General features: G+C 45.6%; 1 protein-coding gene across 8 annotated transcripts in view; it reads right to left on the reverse strand.

Annotated features, from left to right (window-relative positions):
- The window catches only part of LOC124003296 (semaphorin-3F-like), a 123,754-nt gene extending 110,702 nt beyond the window's left edge, over window positions 1–13,052 (reverse strand). For 4 of the 8 annotated variants that reach the window (XM_046311432.1, XM_046311431.1, XM_046311428.1 and 1 more), the window contains exons 1-3: window positions 12,724–13,052; window positions 11,121–11,217; window positions 10,742–10,899 (exon numbers count right to left, since the gene is read on the reverse strand). In XM_046311432.1, the coding sequence (XP_046167388.1) occupies window positions 10,742–10,856 (115 nt within the window). In that variant the 5' untranslated portion in view covers window positions 10,857–10,899; window positions 11,121–11,217; window positions 12,724–13,052. Of the gene's footprint in view, window positions 1–9,832; window positions 9,949–10,741; window positions 10,900–11,120; window positions 11,218–12,723 lie in introns of those variants that run through there. The other 4 variants (XM_046311426.1, XM_046311427.1, XM_046311425.1 and 1 more) reach the window with 4 other exon arrangements.
- Window positions 13,053–13,354: the final 302 nt, after the last annotated feature.

Here is a 13,354-nt window from a genome sequence, read left to right on the forward strand (position 1 = left end):
GTACTTTAAGTGACTGACAGGAAGACTCTTTCCTCTTCTCTCTCTCTCCATTTTAACATCACCACAATGTCTCTCTCCCATCTATCCGGTTCAACAGTGCCCTTTCCATGTCATGCCACTTCAGTGCCCATTCCATTCTGCAGCCTGTCCATAGACCGGGTTACGTTAGACAGGCTGATGAGCTGATCCCTGAGATGAGGGAATCTGTCCTTTTCCTGTACACAGGAACAGCTCTGGCTCTAATTAAAAGGCCTGGCTATCCCAAACCACAGATTAAGAATAATAAAAACGCAGTGATTCTGATTTCATTTGGATGGTATGTCTTTATAACTCTATGGAGAGAGATTGCAGCATGATTAATTAAATACTTAGTTATGGGCTCTGTCTGATCACTGTCGCCTGCTGTCATGAAATACTCTGCTCACACGGGTATAAACAGCATCAGCCTGCCTGCTTTTCATTTGCTGTTCATTCCCTTTGATTGAGAAGAATAGTCTTGAAGTGCTTCAAGTCTTTCTTTTAAAATCCATGACATCACTTTGAGGGAAGAGACAGGGATCATAGCTATACGGTAGTACTATACCAGCAGTCAGATTCATCATTATGCAACAGGGCTGACATAAAACCACACAGAACAGAGGAGATTTAACACGCTCTATTTTCCCTCGGGCCTGTGATCCTAGTTACCGTGACGGTGACGCTGTGACAGAGCTGGTATGTCAAACCCTTCCGCCCTGAGAGGCCTACCCCCCCCACCACCACCTTGCGGCCATCTCCCCTTTCCCCTTTGAAGCTTGCTAAAACAGGGTGCCCATGCTGTGCTAGGTAATCCCCACTCCTCCCTCCCTCCCCCTGCCTCCCCTCCCCTCCCTGCTTCTTCCTCCCCTCCCTGCCTCCCCTCCCTGCCTCTGCCTCTGCCTCCCCTCCCTGCCTCTGCCGCCCCTCCCTGCCTCTGCCTCCCCTCCCTGCCTCTGCCACCCCTCCTGCCTCTGCCTCCCCTCCCTGCCTCTGCCTCCCCTCTCTGCCTCTGCCTCCCTCCCTGCCTCTGCCTCCCCTCCCTGCCTCTGCCTCTCCTCCCTGCCTTTGCCACCCCTCCCTGCCTCTGCCACCCCTCCCTGCTTCTGCCACCCCTCCCTGCCTCTGCCACCCCTCCCTGCCTCTGCCACCCCTCCCTGCCTCTGCCAACCCCTTACCAACAAGCAACAAGAGAGGGTGTGAGGAGGAGAGGAGGAGGAGGATATAGAGAGAAACATAGACAGACACTATATTTAGAGCTCAAGCTGTCACCTTCTGTTTTCCCTCCTCGAATAATCAGTCTGACAGCACGACTCCTGCAGAGCAGAGGTTGCCGGGATGCAGTACACCCCCCCCCCCCCATCACCATCTCTAGAGAGAGAGACACAGCCAAGGTAATAATGTTTGCTGCAGGCTTGCGTGCCACAGCCACTGAATATAATTCTGTTGAAGCAATTTTTCAAAGACCTGAGAGTTAAAAAGACAGTCACAGAGTAAAGGTCTAGACAGTAAATGTGTGTCAGCATGGTCAGTGATGGTCAGCATGGTCAGTGATGGTCAGCATGGTCAGTGATGGTCAGTGATGGTCAGCGATGGTCAGTGATGGTCAGTGATGGTCAGCATGGTCAGTGATGGTCAGCATGGCCAGTGATGGTCAGTGATGGTCAGCATGATCAGTGATGGTCAGTGATGGTCAGCATGATCAGTGATGGTCAGTGATGGTCAGCATGATCAGTGATGGTCAGTGATGGTCAGCATGGTCAGTGATGGTCAGCATGTCCAGCATGGTCAGTGATGGTCAGTGATGGTCAGCAAGGTCAGTGAGGGTCAGCGATGGTCAGTGATGGTCAGCTTGGTCAGCGATAGTCAGCATGGACAACATGGTTTTTATTTTTTATTTCACCTTTATTTAACCAGGTAGGCTAGTTGAGAACAAGTTATCATTTGCAACTGCGACCTGGCCAAGATAAAGCATAGCAGTGTGAACAGACAACACAGAGTTACACATGGAGTAAACAATTAACAAGTCAATAACACAGTAGAAAAAAGGGGGAGTCTATATACAATGTGTGCAAAAGGCATGAGGTAGGTGAATAATTACAATTTTGCAGATTAGCACTGGAGTGATAAATGATCAGATGGTCATGTACAGGTAGAGATATTGGTGTGCAAAAGAGCAGAAAAGTAAATAAATAAAAACAGTATAAAAACAGTATGGGAATGAGGTAGGTGAAAATGGGTGGGCTATTTACCAATAGACTATGTACAGCAGCAGCGATCGGTTAGCTGCTCAGATAGCTGATGTTTGAAGTTGGTGAGGGAGATAAAAGTCTCCAACTTCAGCGATTTTTGCAATTCGTTCCAGTCACAGGCAGCAGAGTACTGGAACGAAAGGCGGCCAAATGAGGTGTTGGCTTTAGGGATGATCAGTGAGATACACCTGCTGGAGCGCGTGCTACGGATGGGTGTTGCCATCGTGACCAGTGAACTGAGATAAGGCGGAGCTTTACCTAGCATGGACTTGTAGATGACCTGGAGCCAGTGGGTCTGGCGACGAATATGTAGCGAGGGCCAGCCGACTAGAGCATACAAGTCACAGTGGTGGGTGGTATAAGGTGCTTTATTGACAAAACGGATGGCACTGTGATAGACTGCATCCAGTTTGCTGAGTAGAGTGTTGGAAGCCATTTTGTAGATGACATCGCCGAAGTCGAGGATCGGTAGGATAGTCAGTTTTACTAGGGTAAGCTTGGCGGCGTGAGTGAAGGAGGCTTTGTTGCGGAATAGAAAGCCGACCCTTGATTTGATTTTCGATTGGAGATGTTTGATATGAGTCTGGAAGGAGAGTTTGCAGTCGAGCCAGACACCTAGGTACTTATAGATGTCCACATATTCAAGGTCGAAACCATCCAGGGTGGTGATGCTAGTCGGGCATGCGGGTGCAGGCAGCGATCGGTTGAAAAGCATGCATTTGGTTTTACTAGCGTTTAAGAGCAGTTGGAGGCCACGGAAGGAGTGTTGTATGGCATTGAAGCTCGTTTGGAGGTTAGATAGCACAGTGTCCAATGACGGGCCGAAAGTATATAGAATGGTGTCGTCTACGTAGAGGTGGATCAGGGAATCGCCCGCAGCAAGAGCAACATCATTGATATATACAGAGAAAAGAGTCAGCCCGAGAATTGAACCCTGTGGCACCCCCATAGAGACTGCCAGAGGACCGGACAGCATGCCCTCCGATTTGACACACTGAACTCTGTCTGCAAAGTAATTGGTGAACCAGGCAAGGCAGTCATCCGAAAAACCGAGGCTACTGAGTCTGCCGATAAGAATATGGTGATTGACAGAGTCGAAGGCCTTGGCAAGGTCGATGAAGACGGCTGCACAGTACTGTCTTTTATCGATGGCGGTTATGATATCGTTTAATACCTTGAGTGTGGCTGAGGTGCACCCGTGACCGGCTCGGAAACCAGATTGCACAGCGGAGAAGGTACGGTGGGATTCGAGATGGTCAGTGACCTGTTTGTTGACTTGGCTTTCGAAGACCTTAGATAGGCAGGGCATGATGGATATAGGTCTGTAACAGTTTGGGTCCAGGGTGTCTCCCCCTTTGAAGAGGGGGATGACTGCGGCAGCTTTCCAATCCTTGGGGATCTCAGACAATATGAAAGAGAGGTTGAACAGGCTGGTAATAGGGGTTGCGACAATGGCGGCGGATAGTTTCAGAAATAGAGGGTCCAGATTGTCAAGCCCAGCTGATTTGTACGGGTAGCATGTTCAGCATGGTCAACATGGTCAACATGGTCAGCATGGTCAGCATGGTCAGCATGGTCAGCTTGGTCAGCGATGGTCAGCTTGGTCAGCATGGTCAACTTGGTCAGCTTGGTCAGCGATGGTCAGCATGGTCAGCGATGGTCAGCATGGTCAGCGACGGTCAGCATGGACAGCGATGGTCAAGCACAGACTCACTACATGCTGCCGTTGAACTAAAATATCAGAGCACCCGTCGTGACCCACGTGACACAGGGACTGACCGCACTCACTGCACTTGACTTGGCTTGTCTGAGCTCATTCCAAAAACATGCTGCTTATATGTATTAAACATTTGCTATCCTGGACATCTATTATAAACGCTGTATACATGCACAGCTGGCAGAGCGGAGCGAGCGATAGGGAGGGAGGGAGGTGGGATGCAGATTAGAGATGACATGGCATATATCTGTGCAGAGTAAGGGGACGGAATAGCGCAGTTTGAGCAGGGAGAGGAGAGGACGGCAGGCAGGGGACCTTTCACACTGATGTACTAGCTACAGCACGTCCGCTGCCTCTTACTTACATAGTGTGTCTGACATAGCACTCTCTATCCTTGCCTAACCGCAGTGGCTCTCTGTGTCAGATGGGTTTGATGAATCTGTCTTCTGGAGGTGGGAGTGTTTCCATTAATAAGTAATTATGCAAATCATCAGGATATAAAAAGACTGCAAATGTGTTCTGTTTTCATACTGTCACATCTTGCCTGTCCCTGTTCATATGGTTTATTGTCATGGAATCAGAATGAACTTTCAGACCAAATGAGCACTTAGACAAATAGCAGCCGCCTCTACCTGCTCTGAGAATTAACTGTGAGTAATCCCAAGTAGCAGACATAACTGGAGACCCAGACACGGTCTCCCCAGTGATTATTATACCTTGACAAAGCTTCTTGTCATCTTCAGTGAACCATGGTTTTAAACAGTTGAACCAGCCAGTGGATACAGTATATCCTAACTGATTGTCGAGCAATAACCCTTGTACCTTACATGTTTTGGTTCTGGTCTTATTGGGAGTGTTACACTCTGAAACCATGTCTCTGTCTGTCTGTCTGTCTGTCTGTCTGTCTGTCTGTCTGTCTGTCTGTCTGTCTGTCTGTCTGTCTGTCTGTCTGTCTGTCTGTCTGTCTGTCTGTCTGTCTGTCTGTCTGTCTGTCTGTCTGTCTGTCTGTCTGTCTGTCTGTCTGTCTGTCTGTCTGTCTGTCTGTCTGTCTGTCTGTCTGTCTGTCTGTCTGGAGCCCAGGGAAGGTTTTGTTCTGCCCAGAAAAACTTAGGAAAGCAGTGGGCATAGTCACCTTGAGACTGTCTCTTGACAGGTTAGCTGTGGACAAGATTCCATCAGATCATTGATTGCCATGGGCCTCTGTTCTGGTAAGGCTGGGGCACTTAGCTCTAGCTCTAGTGTCACAATGGACCCAACTAAATAGGAACCTAGGAGCCTGGAAGAGAGATGGATGGAGACCTACTCTGCCAGTCTGGACATGGGCATCTAACTGTCTCCGTTTCACTCTCACACTCACAGACACCCATCCACACAAAGACCACACACACACATTCCCACCTCGTGTCCATTACATGGAGACTGGACTGTGGCCTTTTCCCCTGTCACTCTTGCCTTTCTTTCTTGGCTGGCCATCTCTCTCTCTTAGGCCCTGACAGGGGTGGAAAGCTCAGCTCAAGGCTGGCTTTCAGACAGACTGCGCACAAATAGACTGCCATAATGCTCTCCCTTTCAGTAGACATGTCAGCAAGGGTTTCAGACAACCCATACAGTATAGTAACTAACCGCAGGCAGGCGGAAAGCTGAGAGAGCACCTCCAGCAAGGCATTTAACCATGAATAGGCTTTCCTCTCTTACCAGCCACAGTAGGCATGTCTGCATGTCCGCCCACATTTCTTTCTCTAATCTAAGAAACCTGGGCTATTGTAATCGTAGAGCCGTAGAGAGACACTGAGTGAAGTCTAAGTGAAGTTCACTGTGAGTAGTAGCATAATTCACATAATAGGGAAGCAGAAATATAGCCAGAGCTGATCTGTGTGCTAATATATTCCACCCTGAGAGCACAGACAGGAGAGGTGAGCTAACACTGAGCTCTTTGTGCTACTGTGATAATCACTTAACCATTAAGTTACATGATAGAGAAAGAGAGAAGCCAGGGGAAGTTGAAATAACCTTGAGATTCTGTTTGAGAAATAGTCCAATTATATGACTGTCTGGCCGTGCATTTTCTCCCCCATTTAAGAGTGTTCTATTTCCCTCCCTCCCTCACCACCAACTCTGTTTCCAGGTGTTTCACCCTGGACCAAAGGCAAAAGGAAAACAACGTTAAACACTTTCGAATGTGACTGAAGATTAGCGCAACGAGCTATTACTAGCTAATATGCTCCCATTCTCCCAAGGTGTGTGTGTGTGTGGGGGGGGTGCAGTTAGTGTGACTGGCTCCTGTTTTGGGGTCATGACCCCTGAGGAGCCCCACACCTTGAAATAGCACGTGATTATAGAGCTTGTTGGAGGATAAATATAAGAGTTCTTCTCTCAGAGGCTGAAACCAGTCAGTCCTATTAGCTCTTTACAAATAAAGATGGCAATGGGTACCCTTAATAAGGAACACAACGGTGGTGCTTTGTTTGTGTTTGTAACATTGTATTACAACGTCCACCATCCACAATTCCCACTGACCCCCAGAAAAAAACACCCAACCAATAACGGGAGAAAGTGTGTCTAATAAAAGCATGAGCTGGAGCTCCCCCGGAGGACATGATGTAGTGTCGAGGTGCTGACGAACAGAGAATAAACTGGAAGCTAGAAAAACAAAGAATGTCACACACTCCATTAGTATAACCTCCCAATCATTTATTGGATAAAAAACCACCAATGTTTCGGCATAACTGTGCCTTCTTCAGGGTGTCTATATGTCTACCACACTTTCTGTTCTTTGTAAACCTCAGCGCCCACTTTATCTTCATAACCTTAACATGTGTTTGCTAACCAGACTGCGATAAGCATTTAGAAAAGGCGTTTAACGTGTATGCGAGCATGTAAGTGTATTTTTGGCATGTGTGACTAACTGGGAGCATTGTGTTCAACAGTGCTTTATTGTATTCAATAGGTGTAAATGGTGTGTATGTCTGTTTTCGTCACCATTCATCTCATACTACTAAAGCAGTGTGGGAGATGATCGATGCTTACGAGTCCTGAGTGGACATTCCTTTACTCTCAGTTGCTGTTTACTCTTCCCTTATCACGAGTGATAACTCACAGTCCTGCACCGCCTCTGACCCCCTCACTGGCTGCTTTTATAGACCTCACTATATACTACAGACAACTGATATAAACTTACATAGAGAGCTCAGTGCTGTTAGGGACTTAAGCTACTTCAATTCAATAATTGAAGATAAGGTAGGTGGACTGATATTATGGACAACATTCAACAGAAACTATAGACAGATCTGGGACCTTTACTCAACAACAACAAAAAATCTGAATCAAGCAAAACTGAAAATGTCAGTTGAAAAAATAAATATGATATAACAATTTATAGCTCAGAATGATAGAAAACTACATTTTAAACAACATGGGCAACAATTCCCGAGAGAGCATTTTGCTTTGTGTCTTTTCTTAACCATTGTGCTGGGAAATAATCATAGGGAATGTGCTGTCATGTCACAATGGAGTTATGTGATGGCTACCTAGCATGTGACGTGTCTCTCCCCTCTCCCCCCCGGGCCATCCTTTAGCATGTCAATCCTGCACGCTTTCACTCATGTAGCAGAAAGCTTTTCTGTCTCCGCTCAGGAAATAAACGACAGAGGATAAGAGATTTAAAACATTTCTATGAAAATAGAACCTGGATTTTGAGCTGTGAAAAGGAGACAGTAAATGGCAATGTGAACTAATATGACTTGAATATGGATTCAACCAGTGTAGTAGCTGAAAACGGCCTCCTACACATGCATGTGATGCATCAGTCTGGCAGACCACTGTCTCTGTGAGATAGTCTGTAGCGCAAGTTCCCTGAGTGAGTTGACTGATGGACACATCCATCTTTCCTCTCCATGTAGCAGGAGCCTACATGAACTCAAGTCCTCAATCAAAGGAAATAAATGATCTCTAATGGCCCCTGCCCTTTACTCCATGTGTTGATGTTTCAGGTACATGCCATGTCTGTGCTTTTATTTTTATACACACAGTTAAATCTGTGTGTGTCTGTGTTGCAAGGCACCCGCACGCAGCTTCAAAGCAATCAATAATGCCAGAAATACAAAACAAACTCCTGAACTAGCTTCAGTTAAGCTGCCTGACAGTCTGAGTCCTCAGCAGAAAGGACTGGCCCAAGTCTAACCACACTGATGACCAGCATGTGGTCGACAGCAACTACAACACATCCAAGATTATGACATATAATAACACAAAACAGTCCATGAGAAAAAAATATTTAGAACAAACTGTCTACAAGTCTGACATTGAAACTGGAGGGGAAGGTTTCAACCTCAGTGTTTGACAATAGACCAACCGGATTAGAGAATACTTTTGGACCACCAGACCACACTGGCGGTATTAGCCAGAAGTAACACTGATGCCACAGGTTAGGATTCACATTTAGGCAACACAGTCCACAATGTACTGTACCACAACTGCTTCAATAGACAGAGATTACCATCATGAAAAAGTAGGTGCAAGAGGTTGTGTAAAGCTTGGAGTGTCGAAATCAAAAAGCTTGTTTAAAAACAATTGGATGGCTAGAAAGAGATTAGTTGCATTTTTAAGAATTCAGCTAAGCACCCTTGGCAAGCTTCAAGAAATCTTGACCCCATGGATATGCTTTTTAAAATGTGTAGCAAAACAATTGGCTCACCAAAGTCCATAAAGGAATCAATATGGGCACATTTAAAAGCAATTCCCATCAGCGTGAGCCAAAATGACACAATTACAAAATGTGCAGCTCCTGTTCAATTCTCGTCACCAACAAAGTAAAGATGCTCTGTCAAGCATATAGGTCTCTCAAAAACCAATTAAAAACAAAAAAGGAACTAATTGAAAGGAAATGGGAAAGAAATGACCAATTTGGAGCAGTGTGATTGTGAAAACAAACTTGATTAGAGAGTGAGAACAGACAGGTGAGAGAGAGAGAGAGAGAGAGAGAGAGAAAGAGAGGGAGAGAGAGAGAGAGAGAGAGAGAGAGAGAGAGAGAGAGAGAGAGAGAGAGAGAGAGAGAGAGAGAGAGAGAGAGAGAGAGAGGAGAGAGAGAGAGAGAGAGGGAGATAGAGAGAGAGAGAGAGAGAGAGAGAGAGAGAGAGAGAGAGAGAGAGAGAGAGAGAGAGAGAGAGAGAGAGGTAAAGAGAGAGAGAGAGAGAGAGAGAGAGAGAGAGAGAGAGAGAGAGAGAGAGAGAGAGAGAGAGAGAGAGAGAGAGAGAGAGAGAGAGAGAGAGTAAAGAGAGAGAGAGAGAGGTAAAGAGAGAGAGAGAGAGAGAGAGAGAGAGAGAGAGAGAGAGAGAGGAGAGAGAGAGAGAGAGAGAGAGAGAGAGAGAGAGAGAGAGAGAGAGAGAGAGAGAGAGAGAGAGAGAGAGAGAGAGAGAGAGAGAGAGAGAGGTAAAGAGAGAGAGAGAGAGAGAGAGAGAGAGAGAGAGAGAGAGAGAGAGAGAGAGAGAGAGAGAGAGAGAGAGAGAGAGAGAGAGAGAGAGAGAGAGGGAGAGAGAGAGAGAGAGAGAGAGAGGGAGATAGAGAGAGAGAGAGAGAGAGAGAGAGAGAGAGAGAGAGAGAGAAAGAGAGAGAGAGAGAGAGAGAGAGAGAGAGAGAGAGAGAGAGAGAGAGAGAGAGAGAGAGAGAGAGAGAGAGAGAGAGAGAGAGAGAGAGAGAGAGAGAGAGGTAAAGAGAGAGAGAGAGAGAGAGAGAGAGAGAGAGAGAGAGAGAGAGAGAGAGAGAGAGAGAGAGTGAGAGAGAGAGGGAGAGAGAGAGAGAGAGAGAGAGAGAGAGAGAGAGAGAGACACTCAGGTTGCCCAATTCTACATACTTGCAGACAAAAAGGAAAAGTGCAGAATCTCCTCTCTGCCCCAAGTGAGGTGATGAGGATTTAAAGTCATCTGGAGGCTTTGCGAGTCCTCTGCTCCTTTGAGCTCCAACCCAGGGTTCACCTAACGATTAGCCTACAGATGCAGGATATTAGTTTGAGGCCATTTGCTACAGCAGGAAAATAATCATGTAGCAACAGGAAATGTGAAATAAGTGGATTATAATTAATACATTTCTGTAAGGGTTGATACATTTTTCATAAGGGAAGATTTTCACATTCCCTTCAATTCCCTGCAACAGGGTGATCAAAGTAAGCCCCTACACTTGTAAATAGACACAGCAATTAGGTCTACAAGACCTTAGAGATGATGTCCATAAAGAACCATTTTGAAGGTACAGTTCAAAACACAGACAGGGCCTCATGTGACATTGAAATGCATTCATAATACGCTGGGCCCCTCTAAATGTGGACACGGCCAAGTGTTGAATCCAACTTGATTCCAGAGGGGAGCTGAGGGCAGGCAAAGCCCTGTTGGAGGACTGTGCTAGTCAGTCAGTCAGTCAGTCGGTTTAATGAAGATGTGCTCTCTGATCTCTGAACAGTAGGAACAAACAGCACCTCTCCTCATCTCTCTCATCGCCCCCTCTCTCAACAGATAATCAGGTTTCAGGGATGGGCACTGACTGACACCATGGTGTGCCAAAATAAGCGCATAGCTGGCTATAACGGCAGTCTAGTCCCCCTAAACCCTACATTTCACCAAGAGCAGACAAAGCTAGGAGGAACTGTGAAAATAAAAACATAGAAGCAACCACAAGAGCTCAGATACAAGGACATTCTATCCACCTGTTTTCAGTCACGGAGAACCACACAAACTATTTGAGATATCTGAAAGTGTGAGTGGCTTACCTTTGAAGGAGAGGAAAACCCGAGGGGCAGAGAGGGGCTCAATGGGCAGTGTGAGCAATGCTTCGGCCGACAGGGCCAGCAAGGTGGACAGCCACCATAGTTTGTCCCACAGCATGGTCCCTCCGCTTCCAGAAACAGAGGAGAAACAGTCCAGGAAGCTGGGGGAGGGGGGAGGAGGAGCGGGAGAGAGAATAATCAGCTCTGTACCACACCCCACACTCACACCTGCAACACACTGTACCTACTAACTCCTTCTGAGTTAGGGTTCTGTGCCATTTTTCACGAAACAAAGTGTTACATGTTGTAACTATCAACACTAAGTGAATGTTTATTCATCCATAGAGGAAAATCATACAAATTCCATCTTTCACTGTCACACCTCTTATAAAAAGGGAAGTGTTGTTGAGGGGGGATACATCACAGATGAGACCTGCAGTGTCTTGTCCTCCCAGGTAAATCGGTACAGGTACAGACCACTACAAAGCAACAGAGAACGTAAATGTAGGGATTACATTGTTGGGGCGCGGTACGAGATCAGCGTTCGTTCACATTGAATTACAGTTTCCCCCTCAACTATTCTGCATCTTCATGAATCTAATTTGACTCCCGAGATCCACGCAACATCCCCATCGCTGTCACATTCTATAACCCACCACTCCACAGTTCCCTCCTCCCCAGCGTCTCCGCAGACCCCTGAGAGCAAAGAGCACCAGAAAGAAGTGTTACCGCATCCCTAAAAAACGTAGGTCTGGCGGGTCTGCCCCGCTAACCGATGCCCTGTCACGCAAAAAAAAGACCTCACACACGCTAATAGGTTTACTTTTATGCCCAGTGAACGAGTCTGTTGTCAAATATGTTACCTGGAGATATTTTACGCAGACGTAGCACAGCACACTTGCATCTCCAAAAATTGACAGTAATCTCAATAATAAAACGTGCGACGTTTAAGGTGACATGCTAAAAGCCTATGATTAACCTAATGTGGTAATTTAACAAAACACCCCGTAAGTAGAGATAATGTTAATATTAAGGCTGATTTATGAGGTTTGGAGCTCATAAAGGCTACTCAAAGACATGTTTTGCCATCTAATCCCTCCTGCATGGCACTGTTCTGCTCGTAACGCGGGTCAACAGGGTATGAGGTCAAGCTGTCACGAAGGGATTTAGGATCAAGTTCCCAATGAGAGCCTCAACCCTCCAGGTTAGGACAGACCTCCAAGCGTAAAAGTCCAAATTATAGCCTGCCATTTTGCCCAAATAAAGCGTGACTGCGTTTAAAATGATACGACATTGTTATTGTTAAACATGAATTATTCCGTTGAAAAGTCTGTGCAATAAGTTAAATTAGGCAACACTTAACATTTCAGACTGGCTTTAACTGGGAAATGCTTGTGTTATAACAGAATAACAACAGTCTATTGACTGTTTTAAACCACCCACTAATAGCAGCACAGATTTCTACAGCCTGTTGGATAAAGAAACTCGAGCGCTATAAAATGCTCGCTTCTTGCGACGCTCTTGAGAAGTACAGCAGCTCAAAAGACCATGCAAGAGCTCCCATAGCAGTTTGAAATGCAGAGAAATCTGCAAAGAATCTAAACGGGTTTATTATGGATAATATCATGCGATAGTCTACTACGGGGACTGAAAGCTTAGGCTATATTGTTCCTCATGCCGGCACAATGCAACAAAATAATACATTATCATAATATTAACAATAAAAAGAAACCATTAAAACTGGATTTGATTACACAAAGCTTCTTATTTGTCTACACTTAAATCAGTAGACTTAAAATAGTATATATTATTGTAGACAATAGGCCTAATTCACCAATTATTGTTCGACTCAATTACTGGAGCCATTGTGTTTTGATTGTAATCTCTTAGGATAATAAATAATTCAACATGATTTGACTGAAAAAGCTTAGGCCCTATGCATCAAAACATTAGAGCTAAATAAAGGAGCCTACAGTTGTGCCTACCTGGTTATTATTGCCCGGTGTAAATGATGTTGAATCCAGTTATACAAGTCATTGAGAAGGTAGTAAACAAAATCCTATTCAATTATTCTTCTCAGTATAGCCTACGAATGAAGCAGCGGACATCCTGCACGATTCCCTGGTAACAAATATATAGGTTCCAAATGAACTTGTTAATCACCTCAGCTTGCAATATTTGTGTCCTCTATGCTCTTTTCTCAGTCTATTGTGTACAATCCCACCTTGTTGTTCTCATAATGAGCGTTATTCCTTGAAATGGAGTAGTTGCTAAAGTTGAAACGCAGCGCACGCAACACAGCTCTGTAAGCTACTGAAGGGGAAACGCATTGGCAGGTGGATACAGTGCGCTCGCCGGTATCCTGCATAGACACACCCATGGGGCGGGAACTTACCTTAGCAGCGACGCCTCTGTACCTCCCTCTTGAAAATAAACTGGAACACAACCGCAAGATTTCACGTCTACAATATCCAGCGTCCACAGGTATAATAACTTCAAAACTTGACGTTTCTGAATATATACTGAACAAAAATATATACGCAACATGCAACAATTTCAAAGATTTGACATAGTTACAGTTCATATAAATAAATAAATTATACCCTAATCTGTTGA

This window comes from Oncorhynchus gorbuscha, linkage group LG18, assembly GCF_021184085.1.
Source record: "Oncorhynchus gorbuscha isolate QuinsamMale2020 ecotype Even-year linkage group LG18, OgorEven_v1.0, whole genome shotgun sequence".
Lineage (NCBI taxonomy): Eukaryota > Metazoa > Chordata > Actinopteri > Salmoniformes > Salmonidae > Oncorhynchus > Oncorhynchus gorbuscha.